General features: G+C 38.3%; 1 protein-coding gene across 3 annotated transcripts in view; it reads right to left on the bottom strand.

Moving 5' to 3' along the window:
* The window catches only part of SYBU (syntabulin), a 69,993-nt gene that overhangs the window by 41,403 nt on the left and 7,890 nt on the right, over nucleotides 1-20,700 (bottom strand). For all 3 annotated transcript variants that reach the window (XM_010363103.2, XM_010363104.2, XM_010363102.2), the window contains one exon: nucleotides 3,375-3,572. In XM_010363103.2, coding sequence (XP_010361405.1) covers nucleotides 3,375-3,572 — 198 coding nt within the window. The remainder of the gene's footprint in view (nucleotides 1-3,374; nucleotides 3,573-20,700) is intronic.

Raw genomic sequence — 20,700 nt, forward strand, 5'->3', positions numbered from 1 at the left:
AACTATAGGTCATGGTGCAGATTTTTGTCAAAGAACTTACTGTGCAGTAAAGAACTTACTCAAAAAAAGTTGTAGCAACCTTTTCAGTGATGACATTAGAAATTTTAACCGACTGAAAAAAATAAGCTTTAAGGACCCCTTTACCTTGGTTAAATATGAATAAATAAAAAGATCACCAGCTAAAAACTGCTCAGGTGATATTTATGCCTCTGAGGAATTACATTAGAAGCAGTTGACAAAGTTGACAAAAGTGGTTGTTTGAGGCTTTGGCTTTGGGGAAGGGTCATTGAACTAGGATTCATAAATGCTAACAAATGAGATCCATGAACCCCCTGATATGGTATGTGATATTCTGTGCATATGGACACTCTTCTGGAGTATGGGTGCATAGTTTTAATGATTCTCAAGGATCCATGAATTAAAACAGCATTAAGAAAAACTGTTTTTGTTTTCTTTCCTTCCTTCCATCCTTTTATCCCTTTATTCCCTGTATTTTTTTTTTTTTTTTTTTTTTTTTGAGACAGAGTCTCTCTGTTGCCCAGGCTGGAGTGCAGTGACATAATCTCAGCTCACTGCAACCTCTGCCTCCAGGGTTCAAGCAATTCTCCTGCCTCAGCCTCCTGAGTAGCTGGGATTACAGGTGCACACCACCATGCCTGGCCAATTTTTGTATTTTTAGTAGAGACGGGGTTTCACCACGTTGGCCAGGCTGGTCTTGAACTCCTGACGTCGTGATCTACCCACCTCGGCCTCCCAAAGTACTGGGATTATAGGCATGAGCCACCACGCCCGGCTTATTCCCTGTAATTTCTTCATGAAGATGGAGAGTCATAATACTTCTCATCAAGATGAGTGGCTGATCTTTAGCAAATGAGTGTTTTCTACAGGATTAGGGAAATGTTCAATGTGAGTTCTGTATATATACACAGAGTTTTAAGTATTTTGTTAACATATAATTATTATGATTATTGAAACAAGGAAGGGCCATGATAATATTAACTCTCATATAGACGTAGTTTGTTCTTACTGTGCCATAGTTGTCTACCATTTTACTGTTTCCTTGTATTGCCATCACCATAAAATGTTTTGGTAATGAGGTGGTGGGGGTAGGATGAGGATAACAAAAATAAAATCATTACAGATTATGTTCAAACCCTACAATAGCTTCATGATGAAACATACCTTTTTTTTTTTTTTCAATCTATGAAGCTGACATTCTTTCCTACATCATTTTATCTTTTGAATCCCAGAGCCTACCTTTGCTGTTGAGGTAGACAAATGTTGACTGAGTCCCTAATGTGCGCTACAGCCTGTGTTCTGGGAATGCAAAAGAGGATGGGAGGGCCAGGGACAGAAGCTCATGCCTGTAATCCCAGCACTTTGGGAGGCTGAGGCGGATCATTTGAGGTCAGGAGTTTGAGACCAGTCTGACCAAAATGGGGAAACCCCATCTCTACTAAAAAAAAAAAAAAAAAAATTAGTCAGGCATGGTGGCACTTTCCTGTAGTCCCAGTTACTTGGGAGGCTGAGGCAGGAGAATCCGTTGAACCTGGGAGGTGGAGGTTGCAGTGAGCCGAGAGCGTGCCACTGCACTCGTCTGGGCAACAGAGTGAGACTCTGTCTCAAAAAATAAAATAAAATAAAATAAAAACGTATGAAGTACTGATGCACACTACATGGGTGAACATTGTAAACATTATTCTAAGGGAAAGAAGCCATGTACAAAAGCCCACATACTGTATAATTCCATTTGTTTGAGATGTTGACAATCGGCAAATAGAGGCAGAGAGTAGGTTAGTGCTTTTCAGGGACTGGGGAAAGGGGGAACAGAGTGCTGATGGACTTGGGGTTTCTTTTTGGGAGTGATACAAACTTTTTAGAATTAGTAAATGGTGATGTTTGCACAACAGTTTGAATAGACTAAAAACTATTGAATTGTACACTTTATAGGGTGAGTTTTATGGTATATGAATCATATCTCAATTTTTCAAAAAGGCAGTTGAGCTAAGGGAGACAGTCCTGGCCCTTGGGTACACAAGGTAATTGTTTTATTTAATGGCTAAAATTTCATGACGTTCTTAACTCTTTCTTAAATATCAAGGGCACTCAACACCCTTTGTACCATCCCCATCTTTCTCATTTATAGGCTGTCTTTCCTTCTTCATTGTGTAGCATTCCTTTTCTTTTACATGTTATTCCAAAGTGGGAGACTATTAACGAATTCATTACGACTAACGTTTTATCAGGCACCACTAGGAAACAGAGGATTTCTTTTTCACAGTTTAAGTTTTCCTTGGTGACAAAAAGATCTAATCTTTGGTTGACAAAAGCAAGATGAAGAATAATTCATTATGATGTATTGTGTACATCAACGACTCAGGAAGAACAGAAGCAGAAAGAGATGTTAGCATCCTATGGAAGAGGACACAGGGCCAGGCCTCGGCCGCATCAAAATAAACCATCTGTAGCTCCTTGCACAATAACGTCAGCACCAAAAACAAAAAGACAAAAAAAAAAACTTAGAAGACAAATGTAAGAAACGAGGACTCATGCAAGCCAGTAATCTGGCTTTTCAGCTCGTAAATATGGATAGCATAACTGTGACCGTTAAAGAGAATAATGTAATATAGAGGATACCTCCCAATGACGATGAACACATCCTTTTACTTTAAAGTTATCACTTCAGCTTCTTTAAAACTATCTTTGTTTATTTACTGCATGTATATTTCTGAGACACAAAGTATTCATTTACACAGTAAAGATTCTGAGAATTGACCTTTTCTGATGCTGCTGGCATTTCATTCACTGCAGTAATGACCTTCATTTCATCTTATAGCTTCTAATATTTTGTAATTATTGAGCATTTATGTGTGTATATACATATCATATTCATATTTAAATCTCTAAAAGAAAAGACTATAACTAAGTTAGCAAGTATGCCCAGCTCTACATATTTGCATCAAGATAATGCCCAGTTCTACAGAGATTTGCATCGAGATAACCTGTTCTCTTCACAGTTTGTAGTCACTTATGATAGTACTAATTGCTTAGTATAATTGAATCCAGAATTGCTCATATAGTTTAAATGTTTGTTAAAAACACCTAGCTTATATGTCTTCAACTTTTGTTTCTTTTTACAAAAAAACTCTTTATAATGAATACGCATGTCACTGTAGGTCACTACAGTTACTCAGTTATGAAAAACCATTTCAGACAATAGTCTGCTTTCTACCCTGCCTCCTTTCAAAATGATGCTTTGGATGTGGGGTGCAGTATTAGTGATCCCCAACTCGATATACAGGTGTCTAGTTTCAAACGTGAAACTTCTCCCATCACGTTGTTCTGATGAAAGCATGGCGAGTAAGTTCACTGACCTGGTTTCACAAGGCCTGACTTTGATTCCTTCTTATATCGAGAGGACTGAATGCTTCCTTCACCAACCATTCCAATCGTGCATTTCTTTCTGGTGAAGTCTTCATCACTTCCAGGGCAAAAGCCAATGGGGCTGTTTCCAGTATCTGAGGGTGTCTTCACAGGAGACACTGACTGGCTGCTAGGACAGCCTGTGTCATCTAGAAGACAGGAATCAATAGGTGTTAATTGATGAGGAGGAAATCAATGATGGCGATGAGAAGCCATGCGGTGCGCCACACACACACACACACACACACACACACGTGCTCTCGCACACATCCACTCTGCTTATGAAGCCCAGGTTAACTGCTGTGGGGACTCTCCCTTCATGATGCTCCTTCATTTTTCCATATTTTCATGCAAAACCTTTTTTTTTTTTTTTTCCAGACAGTCTCGCTGTGTCACCCAGGCTGAACTGCAGTGGTGCGATCTCAGTTCATTGCAACCTCTGCATCCCAGGTTCAAGCAATTCTTGTGCCTCAGCCTCCTAAGTAGCTGGGATTATAGATATATGCCACCAGGCCCGGGTATTTTTTTGTGTGTATTTTAGTACAGACAGGGTTTCACCATGTTGGCCAGGCTGGTCTCAAACTCCTGGCCTCAAGCGATCCACCTGCCTTGGCCTCCCAAAGTGCTGGCATTACAAGCATGAGCCACCACGCCCACCCCCTTGTAAGCTTTTTGACACAAATATTTCTGTAACACTCATTTTGTCAAACATAAAGTCATATCTGTTTCAACACTTTATATAGTGTGTTTTTGGGTCATATGTGTCCATAGATTTTTGGAAGTGTTTAGCAATAAGAAGTTCACCAGAACAACTAGGATCTTTAGGGTGAACTCTTTAGAGTTTATGTCTGGAAGATAAAGTTACTTGAATATTATTGACCACATCCAGTTTTGGATCACTTGACCCATCAGTTGGTTAACAGAGTTTGAAAGATAAGTCATCTGACTTCAGGGTTCAAAGAAGCAGAGTGAAGTGATCCTGTTTTATCATACACACACAACCAAAAATACATAAATTAGATATATTGCTGTCTGGAGTAAACTGGTAAGATGAAAATGATATTCAGATTAGAAACGTTCCTCTAACTTTCAAGTAACAGATTATTACCAGGGTGATTATATTAAGTTAATATGCATGATAGGAAGTGACCTGTGTAGATGCTTATTATTGAAACAGGAAAGTCATACTGCTGACTCCTAGAAATGCTTTCCATATTTATTAAAGTACTTATGATGGTTGGTTAATTCATTTATATTTTAATGAGCAGAACTGAATTGGACCTCAAGGTCAAATCAATATTACTTAAAAGCACATCTAGTCAAACTAATCAATTAGTAGTAAATTTACATTACTAAACAATCTTTATTATATGAAGATGTTTTGACGCCAGAGTTACTTTAGTAACTCATTAGACAAAACAACAAATAAAGACATTTAGTACTAATAACTTTTCAGACATCTTGTGAATATTAAGGGAGCTAAAATAACATGCCATCTACCAACGGCTATCTTAAAACTCTACAGCTTGAATAAAGATAGAAACAGAATTAGGCCTGAATAAAACATGCTGGTTGCTAGAATCCATCTAAAGAAAGAATTACCATTACTTCATTTTTTGGACTTTATTTCATTTTTCAATTACAAAATATCCCAATTTCTGGAACAGAGTGAACTTGGCACTAATAAAATGACTTATTTCTCTTGATAATAGTGTTTTGACTTTTCGGTGTATTAGCAAATGCAGGACCTCTGTGGTCTGTTTCTGGAAGTGAACGGTTTTCAGTGTGCTGCTCATGCCTGCAGTCTTTGGGCTCTTTTAAACATGTTGCATTCTTCCTGAACTCCTGAAGAAACTCTGTCCCTGAATGACAGGGTCATGAGAACCCTTCTTGGTGGCTGTTGCTCAGTTCTTTCATCATTCACTGCCCTTGCCTTTCCCTTACACTCACACACCCCAGGCTTCAACCCAAAGATATTTGAGCTCCTTTTTAAAGGTGCAAAGCTGTTAATTACTCAGACACAGATTCCAGCAATTTTACAAGGCACAACAGGTCTGCACAATGTCTCAGGAGAGCCTCTCTTAATTCCTATCCCAAAGCAGATAAATGAATGAAATCTAATCATTCAACATTCCCTGTTGTCTTTAACATTATTTCCTTATGAATCAGTTCCATAAATCACTTCTTTTGAAAGAGAGATGTCCCCACAAAATAAAAATCTATGCTTCAGAGTGTCTACCCTAAAAAACTCAGTTTTCCTGAAAACTCTCAGACTCACAGGGATAAAATTAAACAATTTCCAGCATTGAGAAATGCTGTCAAAATTGAACCTTCGGTTCTATTACATTTTCTGCAGTTAAATGAGAAAGAATGTGTGTGCACCATATTTTCAGTGCTAGTCCTTTCAAGGATTAAGTGCTGGGGTCTGGTTAAAATTTGAGGACTGAAATTATTTAGAGTGGTGGCAGTGTGGAAGAGGTAGTAGCAATTTTTACCCTGGAGTGTGATACCTCACCTGTCATCAGTATTTACAGCCAGGATCTCCAGAAGCAGGGAAGGAGAAGATTAAAACCTAAATAAATCCTGAACTTTGGATCCATCTTACAGGATTTAAATTACTACAAAAAAATCTCTTAACTTTCTACTCTTGTGCTTCATATGGTGTATGTAGGGGGGAATAATAGGAATATAAGACATGGTCTTCCATTGGTTAAATGAATATGTATCAAGTCCTGGCACTGAGCCAGCCCACAGGCACTGTACCCAGGCCCCATCCTGGTGGAGTTTATAAATAAGCCAAAAGGATCTGGGTACATGTCACTCACAATGCACAGTTCTTGTAAACTGGCAAGTCTGATAAAGTTAATCCATATCCAAGAAAATCTGTGGGTTATGCGAGAAGCCTGGGGCATTTGCCTGTTTTGTGCACCCAACACTAACAAAGGAATCTAGTTTCAGAAAGGGCAGGGCCATGAATTTTCCTACTACAGAGGGCACACTTGAACTATGTGAAGTAAGACCCCAGCAAAGGCACAGGGCTTCATGTGCTAGGGAGTAATCTGAGGTATTTTTCTTTGTGCAATGCGGAAGAAGTTATCTTTACAAGTCTTGTTTAGGGCTCCTTCTCTGCTCTCCCTCCTCCTCTCTTCCTCTTCATGGCCAGTTGCAAGCTGACCACCAGTTCAAATGAAGATAACGCTCCTTTTCAAAATTCTATGAAAAATATTCTTAGTTCCAATTTATCTGAGATTTTTTTTCAAGACTTAAATGACTTCTGCTTCATTAAACAATGAAATAATTTGAGTATCTATCTACCATCTAGCTATCTATTCTATCTATCTATCTATCTATCTATCTATCTATCTATCTATCTATCTATCTATCTATCTGGTTTTTTTAAGACAGTCTCACTCTGTCGACTAGGCTGGAGTACAGTGGTGTGATCTTGGCTCACTGCAGCTTCCACCTCCTGGGTTCAAGTGATTCTCCTGCCTCAGCCTCCCGAGTAGCTGGGATTACAAGCGTGTGCCACCACACTCAGCTAATTTTTGTATTTTTAGTAGAGATGCGGTTTCTCCATGTTGGCCAGGCTGGTCTTGAACTCCTGGCCTCAAGTGATCCGCCTGCCTCAGCCTCTCAAAGTGCTGGGATTATAGGTGTGAGCCAGCGTGCCTGGCCACATTTACTCTGAGATTCTAAGAATAGTAAAGCCAAGCTGATGTTCTTTGGTTGTTTATATCTAATCTTACCATACTAAACTACATGTGGACCAAGCACATATTAAAGAGATTTATTTATTAAACCTGCTTCAGTTAAACTATGTGAATGTGTCTTCTGTTTCCTGCTGCTACCTGACTGCTGAATTTTCCTGTACAATCTACAGATTTATAAAGATAGATTTATAATTTTAGCTTTTATAAGTTATGTTAGTATAAAGAAATTATAGATTTCTTTATATGAATGATACAAGATTTCTAATGTGAGAAAACTCTTTCTAGGCAGGAAATTGCAGAAATACTGAATAATCTGTCCCCAAAGTGCAGGATGTTTCAAATTTCCAGAAGAATGGCTGACAAAACTATGAACACTTTAGTCTGGTTTTGCCATAGGGAAGCTTTGCTCCAAGGTTTTAGGGAGGAAGATGTAGAAGACTGTTGGTCTATTAGAGAGAGAAGAATTTACATCACAGGCATGTGTGCGCACGCGCACACACACATGCACACCCCTCTTACAGAGTTGAGTTTTTACATTTCTTTCTCCATTATTCAAGGTAAGTATAACTTTACTTAAAAAATATGGGACCACTTTACATGCTTTATACAGTGTGATCCATTTGAAAATATGGGGCAATTTCCTTCCAGGGGCTGCTATTTTAAATCCTCCTTAGACAGGTCCCGCATAGCCTCTGGTGGAACTCAGGTAAACATTACCCTCCTCAAGGCCACATCTAAATGATCACCTTCTAAGTAAAGGAGACTAATTTACATGTCCTCCTTGATTTTATTAGAAATTGGTTCTTTTGTTGTTGTTCTTGTTCATTTGCTTAAAACTGGTGAACACACAGGATTAAGGGTAGTAGAAAGACTACTCACAGATCCAGGAACCTCAGAGGTTGTGGGCTATCTAAAGTACTGTTAAAAATATATGCCTGTGGAATGGAATCGTTTCCAAATTGTCATCAAGAAAATAAAAAATATGCTAAGTTCTATAAAGATAGATGGGAAAAACCAGCAACTATTACAATTTTGTAGCCTAGATGTTGTTAAAAAAAATGATGTTAAAAATCTATGTTTCCTCTCTCTTTACATTACAAGGTCTTTGAAATATAGGATATAGTTAATAATTATGCAATTACTTATAATCCTGAAAAATATGTGCCAAAGTATTTAAAAATACTTTGAATCTCATTTTAAATGTACTTGCTAAATTAAATTAAATCTGTTGAGGTTGTTAAAATTTTAGCTTAACTTTTTAATTATAAAACCAGTAATTCTCGTTGTGTGAAATTTGAAGTACAGAAGAGTATAAAGAAGTAAAGAATAAAATAAAGACACACTATTCTCCTATAATTGTGTTACCCAGAAAAATATTTTCTGTTTGCTTTTTGTTTTATCAAATTTTCAACATATATTTTAGACAGTTTCATTATCTGTCATCGAAAATTTCTCCCTGGAACTTGCTAGGCTAGAAAGAAAGAAGCTATTAAAGACTAACGGGAACCAACGCAAAGGAGGCCCCATTGGTCAACAATGAAATAATTTGAGTACCAAAAAGAACAATAAATTCAAATGACTGATAATCACTGGATATATAAAAAAATCTGAGTTCATGGTCATATAAAAAACACATTACAGAGATAGAGAAAGGCCCCTTTCACCCCCAAAATGCCCAAATCCCTGGAAATCAATGGAAATGATCCAAGGACCAATTCTTTATATTGAAAATTGGCAATTAAAAGGAAAGAATTAGCATATATTTTTATTGTAAAAAGTGTTCCTATATAAACTGTATCTCAGTAGAACTGAAATCGTTCATTGTTATTGGAAAGTTTGTCCTTACAAAAGCATTCTGGTTAATGAAAGCAGATGGAATAACAGAAATATAAAGTTGTTATTCTGCAACCTCGAATGAAATAATTGATTTAGGCAACAACTGTAATAGATAAAACCATTAGACAAAGTCTAATAGAGAGTTTACAGTGGAGGGATCAGGCCTTACCCAAATGTACCCATTGAGTCTTCTTCCCATCACCAACAGTGGGAAAACCCCTTTGACGGGATGTGAGATGAGGCATGCAGCACTCCCTGTGAAGAATTCTTGACACACACAAACACACAATTGCCCCCAAATCCAATCAAGGCTTTAAAGCTAATAATGTTCACCTTATGAAATATATAGAAAACAGAATAATGAGTTAAATTAGAGATTGGCAAACTGCAGGCTGCAGGGCAAATTTGGTCCACTGCCTGTTTTTGTAAATAAATTGTTATTGGAACACAGCCATGCCCAATCCTTTATATATTGTCTATGGTGGCTTTCAAGACTACAATGGCAGAGAGTTGAATAATTGCAACAGAGGCTATCTAGCCAATGAAATCAAAAATATTTGCTATTTGGCCCTTTATAGAAAAAGTTTGTTGACTTCTGGGTTAAATGATACCACAGGGAAGCAAATAGGCACTTTTGAGAAAATCTGGGATATTTCATCATTCTCTGTCATACCAAGGAATTATGTTAATCATGTTAGAAAGTAAAAGGGCACTGTGATTATGTAAGAAAATGTGCTTTTTTTAAAAAAAAAAAGTTATGATGCTGAGGTATGTTGGTAGACAAGAAATGACATGATGTCTGAAGATTTGCTTTAAAATGCTTCCACAAAGAAAAGAGAGACATAACAAATACAGGAATATCCTGCTACCATTTGATCTAGATAAGTGGGTAATAAGCACATGAAAGTTCACTGCACTGTTCTCTGTTTTTGAGTATGCTTTTTAAAAGTTTCAAAATATTTTATTTGATTTCTGGAAAACATTATCTTAAAGGAGTACTGATTTAAAATAGACATAAACATCACTTTTAAAATGTGTTTGTTTATTTTCAGACAGAGTCTCACTCTGTTGCCCAGGCTGGAGTGCAGTGGAACAATCATATCTCACTGCAGACTCCAATTCCTGGCTCATGTATTTATTCCACCTCAGCCTCCCCAGTAGCTGGGACTACAGGCTCAGGTCACTGTGTTCAGCTTATTTTTATTTATATATTTTTTTAAGAGAGAGAATCTTGCTTTGTTGGACAGACTGGTCTCAAACTCCTGAACTTAAGTGGTCCTCCCACCTTGGCTCCCAAAATGCTGGGATTACAGGTGTGAGTCACTGCTCCCAGCCAAGCACAGCATTTTTAAAGACCAATGCTTCCTATAGGAAGTATTAGTTTGTTGTAATTTTTCTCACTATTCTTAAAATTGCTTTACTACACATTTTATAGATACATCCTTGGTCAAATCTTTGATGAGCTCATAAAATGTATGTCTAATGCAATTACTAAAACTTCCAAGAAGTTTGAGACAACTTATATTCCTCTTATTGTATGAACATACTCCACTTATTAAATACCTGCCGATACTAAATATTATTTGCTTTTCAATTTTTAAGTTAATTAAAAATAAAATTTTGATGTCTTAATTTACATGTATTTAATTGTTTCTGAAGCTCAATGTCTTTGTATGTTCATTGACCTTTTAAATTTATTCTATGAATTGTTCAAATCCTTGATAATTTTTCTGTTTGGATGTTCAGGTTTTCTTACCAATCTGTAAGAACTCTTTATATATTAAAAGCATCAACCCTTTGTCATATTTCACTGTATATTGTTTGCTTTTGACTTTATAATGTTTTTGACATTCAAACCTTACTCTATTCTGTCAAATCTCTCCATATGTTTCTTTGTGATTTCTTCCAATACTTTTATGCTTAGAATGTTCTTTTATTATTTAAAGATCAACTAAATATTAGCCTATACTTTCTCCTAGATATTTATAGTTTCACTTTCATTTAAATTAAATCTATCTGGAATCCATTTTAAAATGTGGTATGAGAGTTAGATGCTAACTTTATTACTAATATTGTAATTTTAAGGAAGTCTACCACATTACTTTGCAATGCTTTTATGATGAAAATTTGAAAGCAACAAATACTTTTTGCATAATTCATTTATACATTTCAAAATATTAGATTGCCCAAAGTGTGCATGTGAGTATCATAAACTTTCCTGATAATTAAACAAAAATGCCTAAAAACCAGTGCCATCAAACACATTTGGTGGCAATTATCATGACCAAGTCCCTATTAAAATCTTCTAGCTGAGGCTGGCAGATCGCTTGAATCCAGGAGTTTGAGACCAGCCTAGGAAACATGGTGAAACCTAGTCTCTGCAAAAAATACAAAAATTAGCTGGGCATAGTGGTGCATACCTGTAGTCCCACAGGAGGTTGCAGTGAGCCACAACTGCACCACTGCACTCCAGCCTGGGTGTCCGAGTAAGACCCTGTCTCAAAAATAATCTTCTTACACCAATTACAGGTAAGAATAAAACACCAAGTTCTAAAAATTACAACTATTAATCAAATATTTCTTCAAAGTCCAAGAAGCATCTCTAAAACTGCAGGCTCCTTTTTGAATGTAGATCTTAGAGCCCACTGGCTTTCAAAAATGTTGAACTAAACAATTCCAGAAGACACTTAAAAATAACATCAATGGAGGAAAATAAGATTTTGTGCCATACTGTCTTGAAACATTCACTTATGGTTTGATTCTGTTCGATGTTCAGTTGTATAATTTGTTTTGAGGGGGGAAAGTTATTGCTAGTTTAAAGAAACATTATTTTAAACTATATGGAAATCTAGTTGATTCTCACGAACAATGGAAGCATTTACTGACTGCTTATTCATCCTTTTCAACAAATATATATTGAATGTCTACCATGTGTCAGACACTAACATAGCTCTTATTATGCTTATTGCTCCAGATACTGGCATTTTTGAAGATAGTTTAATGGAGATAGATAAGATGTCACAACTTAAACTCATGATTAATATAAACCATGTGAAATTCTTATAGCAAACCTTTCAGTGCATTTATAAGGCAAGAAGACTAACATTTATTAAGTACCTATCATGTGGCAAACACATTAATTATTATCATATAATTTTAATAATATGTTACTGTTGGAAAATGGAGGCTCAGAGAGTTTAAAAATTTCATGGGCCCAGAGCTCCTGGGCAATTGACTCAGGATTGAAAGTCAGGTTTGTCTGACAAAGTGCCTGTTTGCTCACCACCGTAAGCTAGCTGTTTTCTAAAGTTTTCAACTTATGTTTGTTCCAAGAGGAAACATCAGCAATTCTGAGAATGCCCAAATTAAAAACAGACAAAGGAAGCTGTTAGAAAGAACTCATCCCATAATAAACAGCCCACAGAAATTGGAGGCGAGAAACTCTTTCTGGTTGTTTCCAGTATTCCTGCCTCGACACGTGTAGCCATATAAAATGTGTGCCATTTTGATAATTTTGAATTCCAGGTTTTCAATAGCAAACCTTGAATTTCTATTCCTTCACCCAATTTTAGCATCTTTTTGTAGTGAGAACTCAGAGATCTACAGAGCTCTAAAATCTGCTTCAGTATTATACAACATGTCACTAACCAGTGACTGATGTTGAAGTGTATACATCTCCACTTATTTTTTTCTACAAATAATTATTGATTCCCTACATGTGTCAGGTATTGTTCCAGACATTAGGGAGGTAATGCTGAGTGAGACACTAAGATCCTTGTTCTTAACAAGTTCACATTCTAGTGATGAGGAGAAACAGTTAATAAGTTAAAATATATACATAAAAAGATATTTTGGGGCCAGGTGAGGTAGTGATAGCTCATGCCTGTAATCCCAGCACTTTGGGAGGCCATGGTGGGAGGATAGCTTGAGCCCAGGACTTTGAGATCAGCCTAAGAAATGCAGGGAAACCACATCTCTTTTTTTTTTTTTTTTTTTTTCTGAGACAGGGTCTCAGTCTGTCACCCACGCTGGAGTGTAGCGATCAGGGCTCACTGCAGCCCCCATCTTCTGGGCTCAGGTGATTCTCCCACCTCAGGCTCCCATGTAACTGGGACCAAAGGTGTGTGCCACAACAGCCAGCTAATTTTTTCTTTTTATTTTTCTTTTTTTGTAAATGGGATCTCACTATGTTGCCCAGGCTGGTCTCCAACTCCTGGGCTTAAGTGATCCTTCCACCTTGGCCTTTCAAAGTCCTGGGATTATAGGCATGAGCCATTGCACCCAGCCAGAGACCCTCATATCTACAAAAAAAAAAAAAAAAATTTAAAGTTAGCTGGTCATGTCTACAGTCCAAGCTGCGCAGGAGACTGAAGTGGGAGGACTTCTCAAACCCAGGAGGTCAAGGCTGCAGTGAGCTGAGGTCATGCCACTGCACTGCAGTCTGGGAGACAGAGTGACATCCATCTCAAAAAAAAAAAAAGATATTTGGGATTTACTGTTAATGAAGTATACCCGATGATATTATGTGGACTAGGTGGGAGGTGGGAAGCTACTTCATTACATATATTGTCATACAAGGCTCCTGAAGAGGTCATTTGACCCTAAACCAAAAAATGAGAAGGAAATAATGACACAAAAGGCAGAAAAAACAAGGAAAAGAATTCCAGGTACAGAGAATAAGTACAAAAAGCTCTGAGATAGGCAGGAATATGGTGCATTAAGGAAACCAAAAAGAGGAAGAGCGGTGGGGAGAGAATGATGATGAGGGCAAAGGGATGCAGCAGCCCAAGTAGTGAAGAATTTTAGGTCAGGAATCTTGGCTTTCATCGGAAGTGCAACAGAAACTGCAGTGTGTACTACGCATGAGATAACAAAAATTTAACCTGTGCTTATAATGGAGAACAGACTGAATCAGTGATAATATATCTAGCTAATATTTACTAAGTGCCTATTAACTACCAAGCACTGCTCTAAACACTTTACTTCACTTCTAAACACTGTTCTTAAACACGTCTTAACTAACTTAATCTAATATCCCTCCGAGATAGGCACTGTTGTCATCCTGATTGGCAGGGGTCATACAAAACTAGCACTAGTGTTTATGCCACCTGCCCAAGCTTATAATCAGTAAGTGACAGAGTTGTAGTATGAATCCAGACAAGCTAACATCAGAGCCTCTTTGTTAACCACTATGTTGCATGGCTCCTTTAAGAATGAAAGGAGCGAAGCAAATAAACCCATTTGGAGGCCACTACCATAGTAGAAATGAGAGGTAACAGTGGCTTGACTCAAGTGGTAGTAGTGAAAATTGAGAAAAGTAGATATGTTTGAGGTAAATTTGGAAAAATAATTGAAAGCATTTATTTATAGAAATGAAAATGGGAAAGGATTAAGAATGTCTTCTAGGTTTTTTTCCTAAACAAGTAGGTACATGGCAGTCATTTCTGAATTGGAGAAAAAAGCGTTTATGAGTGTGTGGGGGTGAAATCAAGAATTCTGGTTTTGCTATGTTACATTTGAGACACAAATTAAACATGACCTTGGAGATATCAAGTAGGCACTTGGATAAGTGAGCCTGGGACCCAGGGGGGAAGTCTGGAGCATCACCACCCTTCAGGTGAGACTTTGAAAGACACAGGCCTGGATACAAGCCCTTGGGGAGGACAGGAGAAGAGGCCAACAAGGTGACTTGAAAGGCAGGAGGAACGCTCAGCAGAGCGGTTCACAGAAGCCACGGAGGAAAATCTTTCCTAGGAGGGGGCTTGTTCAATTATGCTGAGTGCTGCTGAGTGCTGCTCAGAGGTCAAGGAAAATGAGGGCAGACAAAGGGAATATTAGATTTGCCAACATGGTCACTCACGTGCTTGCCAGGACACATTGTGGAGCCAGGATTTTGGAGAGGTTTTGCCATGAAGCGGAGTAGAGAAACAGGATGGCAGTTGCAAAGAAATGGGGGGTCTTTTGCAAATGAAGGGCAGTTGTAAAGAAGGAAGGGAGCTCTTTTTTCTTTATAGATGGGGAGTGCGTATGTGCTAATGGAAATTAGCTTGTCAGAGTGACTGAAATGAACACCTCACACTAAGACATGTAACTTATATCCACAAAAGCAAAGTGGAGAGTGGAGTAATTATTTACTGAGTGCCTTCCTTGTTTCTTGGAGACAAAATAATCACTTCACAGATAAACATTCCCAGGATTTCTGAGCTATTTTGGAGCTTCGAGTGCTCCCATAAAAGTCACTCTGGTGAAGCCCTGGGCAGTAAAGGAGGATGCAGGGCCAGGTGAGGTAAGCTCCATTTCTGCAGACGACTGCGTGCTCTCTCTCTGGAACATGGGCCGAGTACTTGGTTTCTACCAAGCATCAGTTTGTTTGATTTGGACTAGCAGCCCATGAAGAAGGAATCTGGAGGAGAAAATATTTGGTCCAAATATTTAATGTAGAATGAGTAATGAATCTACCTAGATGTTCTGGTGAGGGAGGAGTTGGTGTTGAAACCGGGAAACAGAGGGTGACAGAAGAAAACTGAGCCCTGGCATGGGGGTGGTGAATTTGTCTTTCAGAAGAACTTTATCTTATTTTTTCTTTCATACGGTTATGATCTTTCCAAAAGAGGCATGTTACAAATCTTTCTGACCTTCCCTCTCCTTAGCATTATGGGTTTATTCACAGTTTCTAGGCCATGCCTTTTTAAAGGCTCAGTTTCTTTTTTAAGTTTCCTTGGTAGGAGAACATAAAGGAGAGGGAGAAGAAAGAGAACTAGAAAGATAGGAAGGGAAGAAGAGAGAAAGAGAGACAGAGCCCACGAAGTTATTTCTTTTCTTGTTTTGAGACAGAGTTTCACTCTTGTCGCCCAGACTGGAGTGCAGTGGCGTGATCTCGGCTCACTGTAACCTCCCCGCTCCAGGGTTCAAGCAATTCTCCTGCCTAAGCCTCCTGAATAGCTGGAATTACAGGCACCTGCCACCATGCCTGGTTAATTTTAGTAGTCAGTGTTTTGCCATGTTGGCCAGGTTGGTCTTGAACTCCTGACTTCAGATGATCTGCCTGCCTTGGCCTCCCAAAGTGTTGGGATTACAGGCGTGAGCCACCATGCCCAGCCCCAAGAAGCTAGTTCTTAATCTCTTGAAAAACTTATAATAAAATAACTACAAACCACTTAAAAGCCATCTGAATTAAAGTGAGCTGTCTTGTAGCAATGTGAGTATTTTTTCCTTTCCTTTCCATTTTTCTTCACAGTAAGTATCTGAAAATGGTAATGGTTAAGATAGAGTAAGGGATGAAAATGAAAAAATAAATAAATAAAAAGCAATATTCATCATATAGTTTATATAATTGCTACATCTGAGTTTTTTCTATTTTGATAAAAGAATTATTTTAGATAACATTTATATCATGGAATTTACTTCTTTTTTTAAAAAAAAGAACAAAGGAAGAAAGCAGAGTCAAAGAAAAAATATAGTCTAATTACAGTGACATTCATAATACAAAATTCTAAATTATGAAAATTAGTCTCATAGACAAAACGTTCACCCACAGAAGAATAGTTGAACAAATTATGGTCCTCCGTGGAGTGACACGCCATGCTGTCATTACCATGAATGAGGGGGACTTCCTTGTGCTGACAAGCAATGACAGGTGCAGGTACTGACTGAAATATGCATTCCTTGAGGGCAGGAAGAGCCATGCCAGTAGTGTTCATTGCTCTAGCTCAGCAACTAGAAAACTGCCTTGCACAGAATAAGTATTCAATAAATATTTGCTTAATGAACAGAAAGGATCACAGATCAATATAGCATGATTTCATTTTGGCAAAAAGCAAAACAAAATACATCATGTAAATGTGACTAGCTCCAGTCTCATATGTGTGTTTGTATATTTTATAACAAATATGTTTTTGTTACTTCTGAATTTAAAAATAAAAATATAATTAGCATTAAAGAAAATATAATCCTCACAAACAGTCCAGAATCAATAGAAGGGTAGCCTAAGATCCAGAGGGTCTTAAGAATTTTGAGTTAGGTCAGTCTCTAACAGTGATCCTATCTGCCTGGTCACCCACACACAAAAAGAATAAAGACTGAGCCAGCTGGTAAAGAGGCAGAGCCCAGAGAAAATCCACACTGAGCAGGGAAAAGTTGAAGGATATGATTTCTAGCGTGATGGGTGAATGCTGTGTGATCTCAACGATAGCACAAGTGTGCATTTGAAAACTTGGTTTGGGTTCCCTAAAAAGAGGGAGCAGTCAACTTGAAATAACAAATCTCCTTCTGGAGCCAGAGAAGCCTAACAGCTGTCAGGGAAGCTTCAGAGCATGAGGACTGTATCTAGCAGTGGCCAGGGCACCAGGTTAGGAGGCATTTTCTGCTCTAGTCAGTGGGAAGAGACTGGGACTTTCTCAGAATAAAAACCACCTGGAGGGTGGGGTAGGGTGGTGACTAGTGTCAAATGAGACTCCTGGGAAACATGAAAATATGGCCTATACTAATTATCTTTCTTTCTTTCTTCCTTTTTTTTTTTTTTTTTTTGAGACAAAGTCTTGCTCTGTCACCCAGGCTGGAGCACAGTGGCACAATCTTAGCTCACTGCAGCCTCCACCTCCCAGGCTCCCAGGCTGAAGTGATTCTCATGCCTCAGCATCCCAAGTGGCTGGAATTACAGGTGTGTGCCACTGCACCCGGCTAATTTTTACTGGCCTCATGTGACCTGCCAGCCTCAGCTTCCCAAAGTGCTAGGATTACAGGCATGAGCCACTGCAACTGGTTGTAATTACCTTTTAGATTGTAATCTGGGCTACTCATTTTTCTCATGGTTTTTGTGACTGAAAAATAACAATTAGAGAAGACAGTACTCCTCACTGCTCCCTCAATATGCCCTGCACTTTTAAGACTCTGCTTTTACCCACATTGATCTCTCTTTTTACCATTTTATGCTTTGCTTCTCAAACTCCTACACAACCTTCAAAACCTTGCTTATTTGCCAGCTCTTGAGTGGGGCATTTTCTGGTTTTCTTAGCAAGAGACCTCTCTTCTAGATGCCCACAACACCGGAGTCATGGTTCTATTGTGGAGCTTACTCTTTTTGACATTTAGAGATGCTAAACTCCTCAGGACACGGATGTTTTCTTCATCTAACCAAGCTGTTTAATAGAGTACCGAGTACTTTTCTAGTTGTTTTATTTCCCCAACTACTAAGATAGTGCCATGCTCTCAATGTATTTTATAAATGAGAGAATTATTCACTTGTTCTGTTCTCATAATTATAATTTCTACCAAATTCCAACAAATGCTTACTAAGCAACTGCTAGGAGTGCAGGGAACTATATTGTTCCTGCCTTCATAGGGTTTACAGTCTTGGGGAGTCAGGTAACCAAATAAGAAATTTTAAAAATAGGCTGGGCATGGTGATGGGTGGTGCAATCCCAGCACTTTGGGAGGCCGAAGCAAGCAAGCAAGCAAGCAAGCATGCAAGCAAGAAATTTTAAAACCAGATAATGTGGAAAGCACCTAACCTGGACACTGAAATTGATCCCTCAGCTTCTTACTCTGATCTATAAATATACTTATTTGTAGTCACATCCAGTCTTACTTCTTTTCTTCTAATTTATATATCTTTTTTTGTTCTACCTCGGCCTTGTTAGTTAATAATTCTCCACTATCGTTATTATTTTTCTCTCCCTCAATTTCTTTCTCTCTGTTTTATTCTTTACTATTTACTTCTCAGTTCAAAAACGTTATCAAATATCTGCCACTTGATAAACACCTGATTTTCACTGTAAATGCAATATTTGTTTTTATTCTATTATCTGTTCCCCATCCCAGTTAAGCCCTTTAAAAAAGTTGTCTATACTTTGTTACCTCTCACTCATGTCCCAGTTGATGGGAGTTTGATACATTCCATCTCCTGCTCACCACCAATTTGCTGCAGCTGTTTCCACTGCAACTGTTTCTGCTGAAGACCACTGATAACCTAATGGTCTGATCCTTGAGCACTATTTAATGCACATTTTACTTAATCTTGCTGTGATATCTGAACCTCTTGCCTACTTAATTCTTGAAACTCTTTTCCTTTGGAAGTGGAGACATCGTCACACCTGGGTCTCGTGCTTTATTCCTGAATGCTCATTCTCAGGTGTCTTGATTTCCTTTTCCTGCCTCCTCCTGCTATACCTCAGAGTCCTTCCCCTGGTCCTCTAATTTTCTTCCCCATGCACTCCCCAAAAGTAATATTATCAAAACCCTTGACTTCTGCTGGTCACCATCTTAGAATTTTCTTTAGGGCTCCAGACTTTTGTCTAAAATTCTACAAAGCCTAAATTGAGTTAATTAACTTGACTCCCTGCCCTTCTCTCCAATCCTGCTTTCCATATTATTCATCCAGTGGAGATTTAGACACAATCCTTCCCCTTCACCTTCCATTTCCAATTGGTGAGTAAGGCCCATCTGTTCTAGTCCCAAATCTCACACATGTCATTTATCAGTTCTTCACTTGGACTGCAGCAGTGTCCTTCAAAGCAGGCAGACTCCTGCCCCCTCCCTGTCCAACACAGAAATAGGAAGATTTTCTAAATTATAAATTTGATCTAACACTTCCTTGCTGAAAACCCTCCACTAGCTCTGCAAGATCTTTAGAAATTGCAAAATGGCAGTCCATGATCCATATTCACCTATGCACACATGCTATTTGTCCCACAGAGTTAGTTTAAAAGCTGAATTTTTAAAATTCAGAATATGTTTCGTGATGGCACACATGTACAGTTCTAAAGTTCTCGCTGTTGTCTTCTATCCAGGTGGCCTCACTCTTTACATTACTTGCGTAGTTCCTGTATGGACCCTTGAGCTCATGGAAGAAGCTCTGTGCATGGCATAGGAAGTATCGCATGATCTGGCCTGCCTGCCCTTCTGTCTCATTTCATGCTTTTAACTCAAGTTTGCTGATGCCAAGGCTCATGTTTATCTACTACACCATACTAACTAATGTTACTTCTTTTCTTCCTTGGGCTTATGAAATGTGAGAAGTCCAAATAATGCATGGAACAATGCAAATAATAAATGGAACAGCAAACTCAAATTACAAGGTAGGAGTGTATGCGGGGTGGGTGTGAATGAAAGGGACTGGGACACAGGTGAGTAAAAGCAGTAGTGTGGGAATCCCATCCAGATGGGATAATTTGTCACCCCATTTATTTCAGTGTCCGGGTTAAGGCAGTAAAACAATCAATCTTTCTAATTCCTGTGTATCACTCATTTTTGTAGCCTAAGCACAATTCCTGATCCTTTGCAGGCATTTAAGAGGTGCTTATTGAATAAACATGTTTTGGTGAAGGCTTGCAAAAGGCTGAATATCCTATCACTTCCAGGCCTCGGCTTCTTTTCTTTCTGTCTCCTTCAGTGTATCTACTGAGTGTTCAGGGTACACTCTTGGTATCAGTATACCCCCTTTTAGTGTACCCCCAAATCATCCCAATATCACAAAAGAATATGCAAAATAGTAAAAAGTATAGATACAGTGAATTCAGAGAGAAGATTAATAGGAAAATAAAAAAGGAAATTCTTTCTCCTTCCCCTTACTTTGCTACCATCTGAACACAAGTAAAACCTATTATGTAGACATAAATAATATTATGGCTAAGACTAATGACATGGGACCAGTGAATATAGAGTCAGAAGTTATAATTTCCGGGGACTGTGGAGGCATCTGTCCACATCCACCTTGCCCCATGCTCATTGG

The sequence above is a fragment of the Rhinopithecus roxellana genome, chromosome 9 (assembly GCF_007565055.1).
Source record: "Rhinopithecus roxellana isolate Shanxi Qingling chromosome 9, ASM756505v1, whole genome shotgun sequence".
Taxonomy (NCBI): Eukaryota; Metazoa; Chordata; class Mammalia; order Primates; family Cercopithecidae; genus Rhinopithecus; species Rhinopithecus roxellana.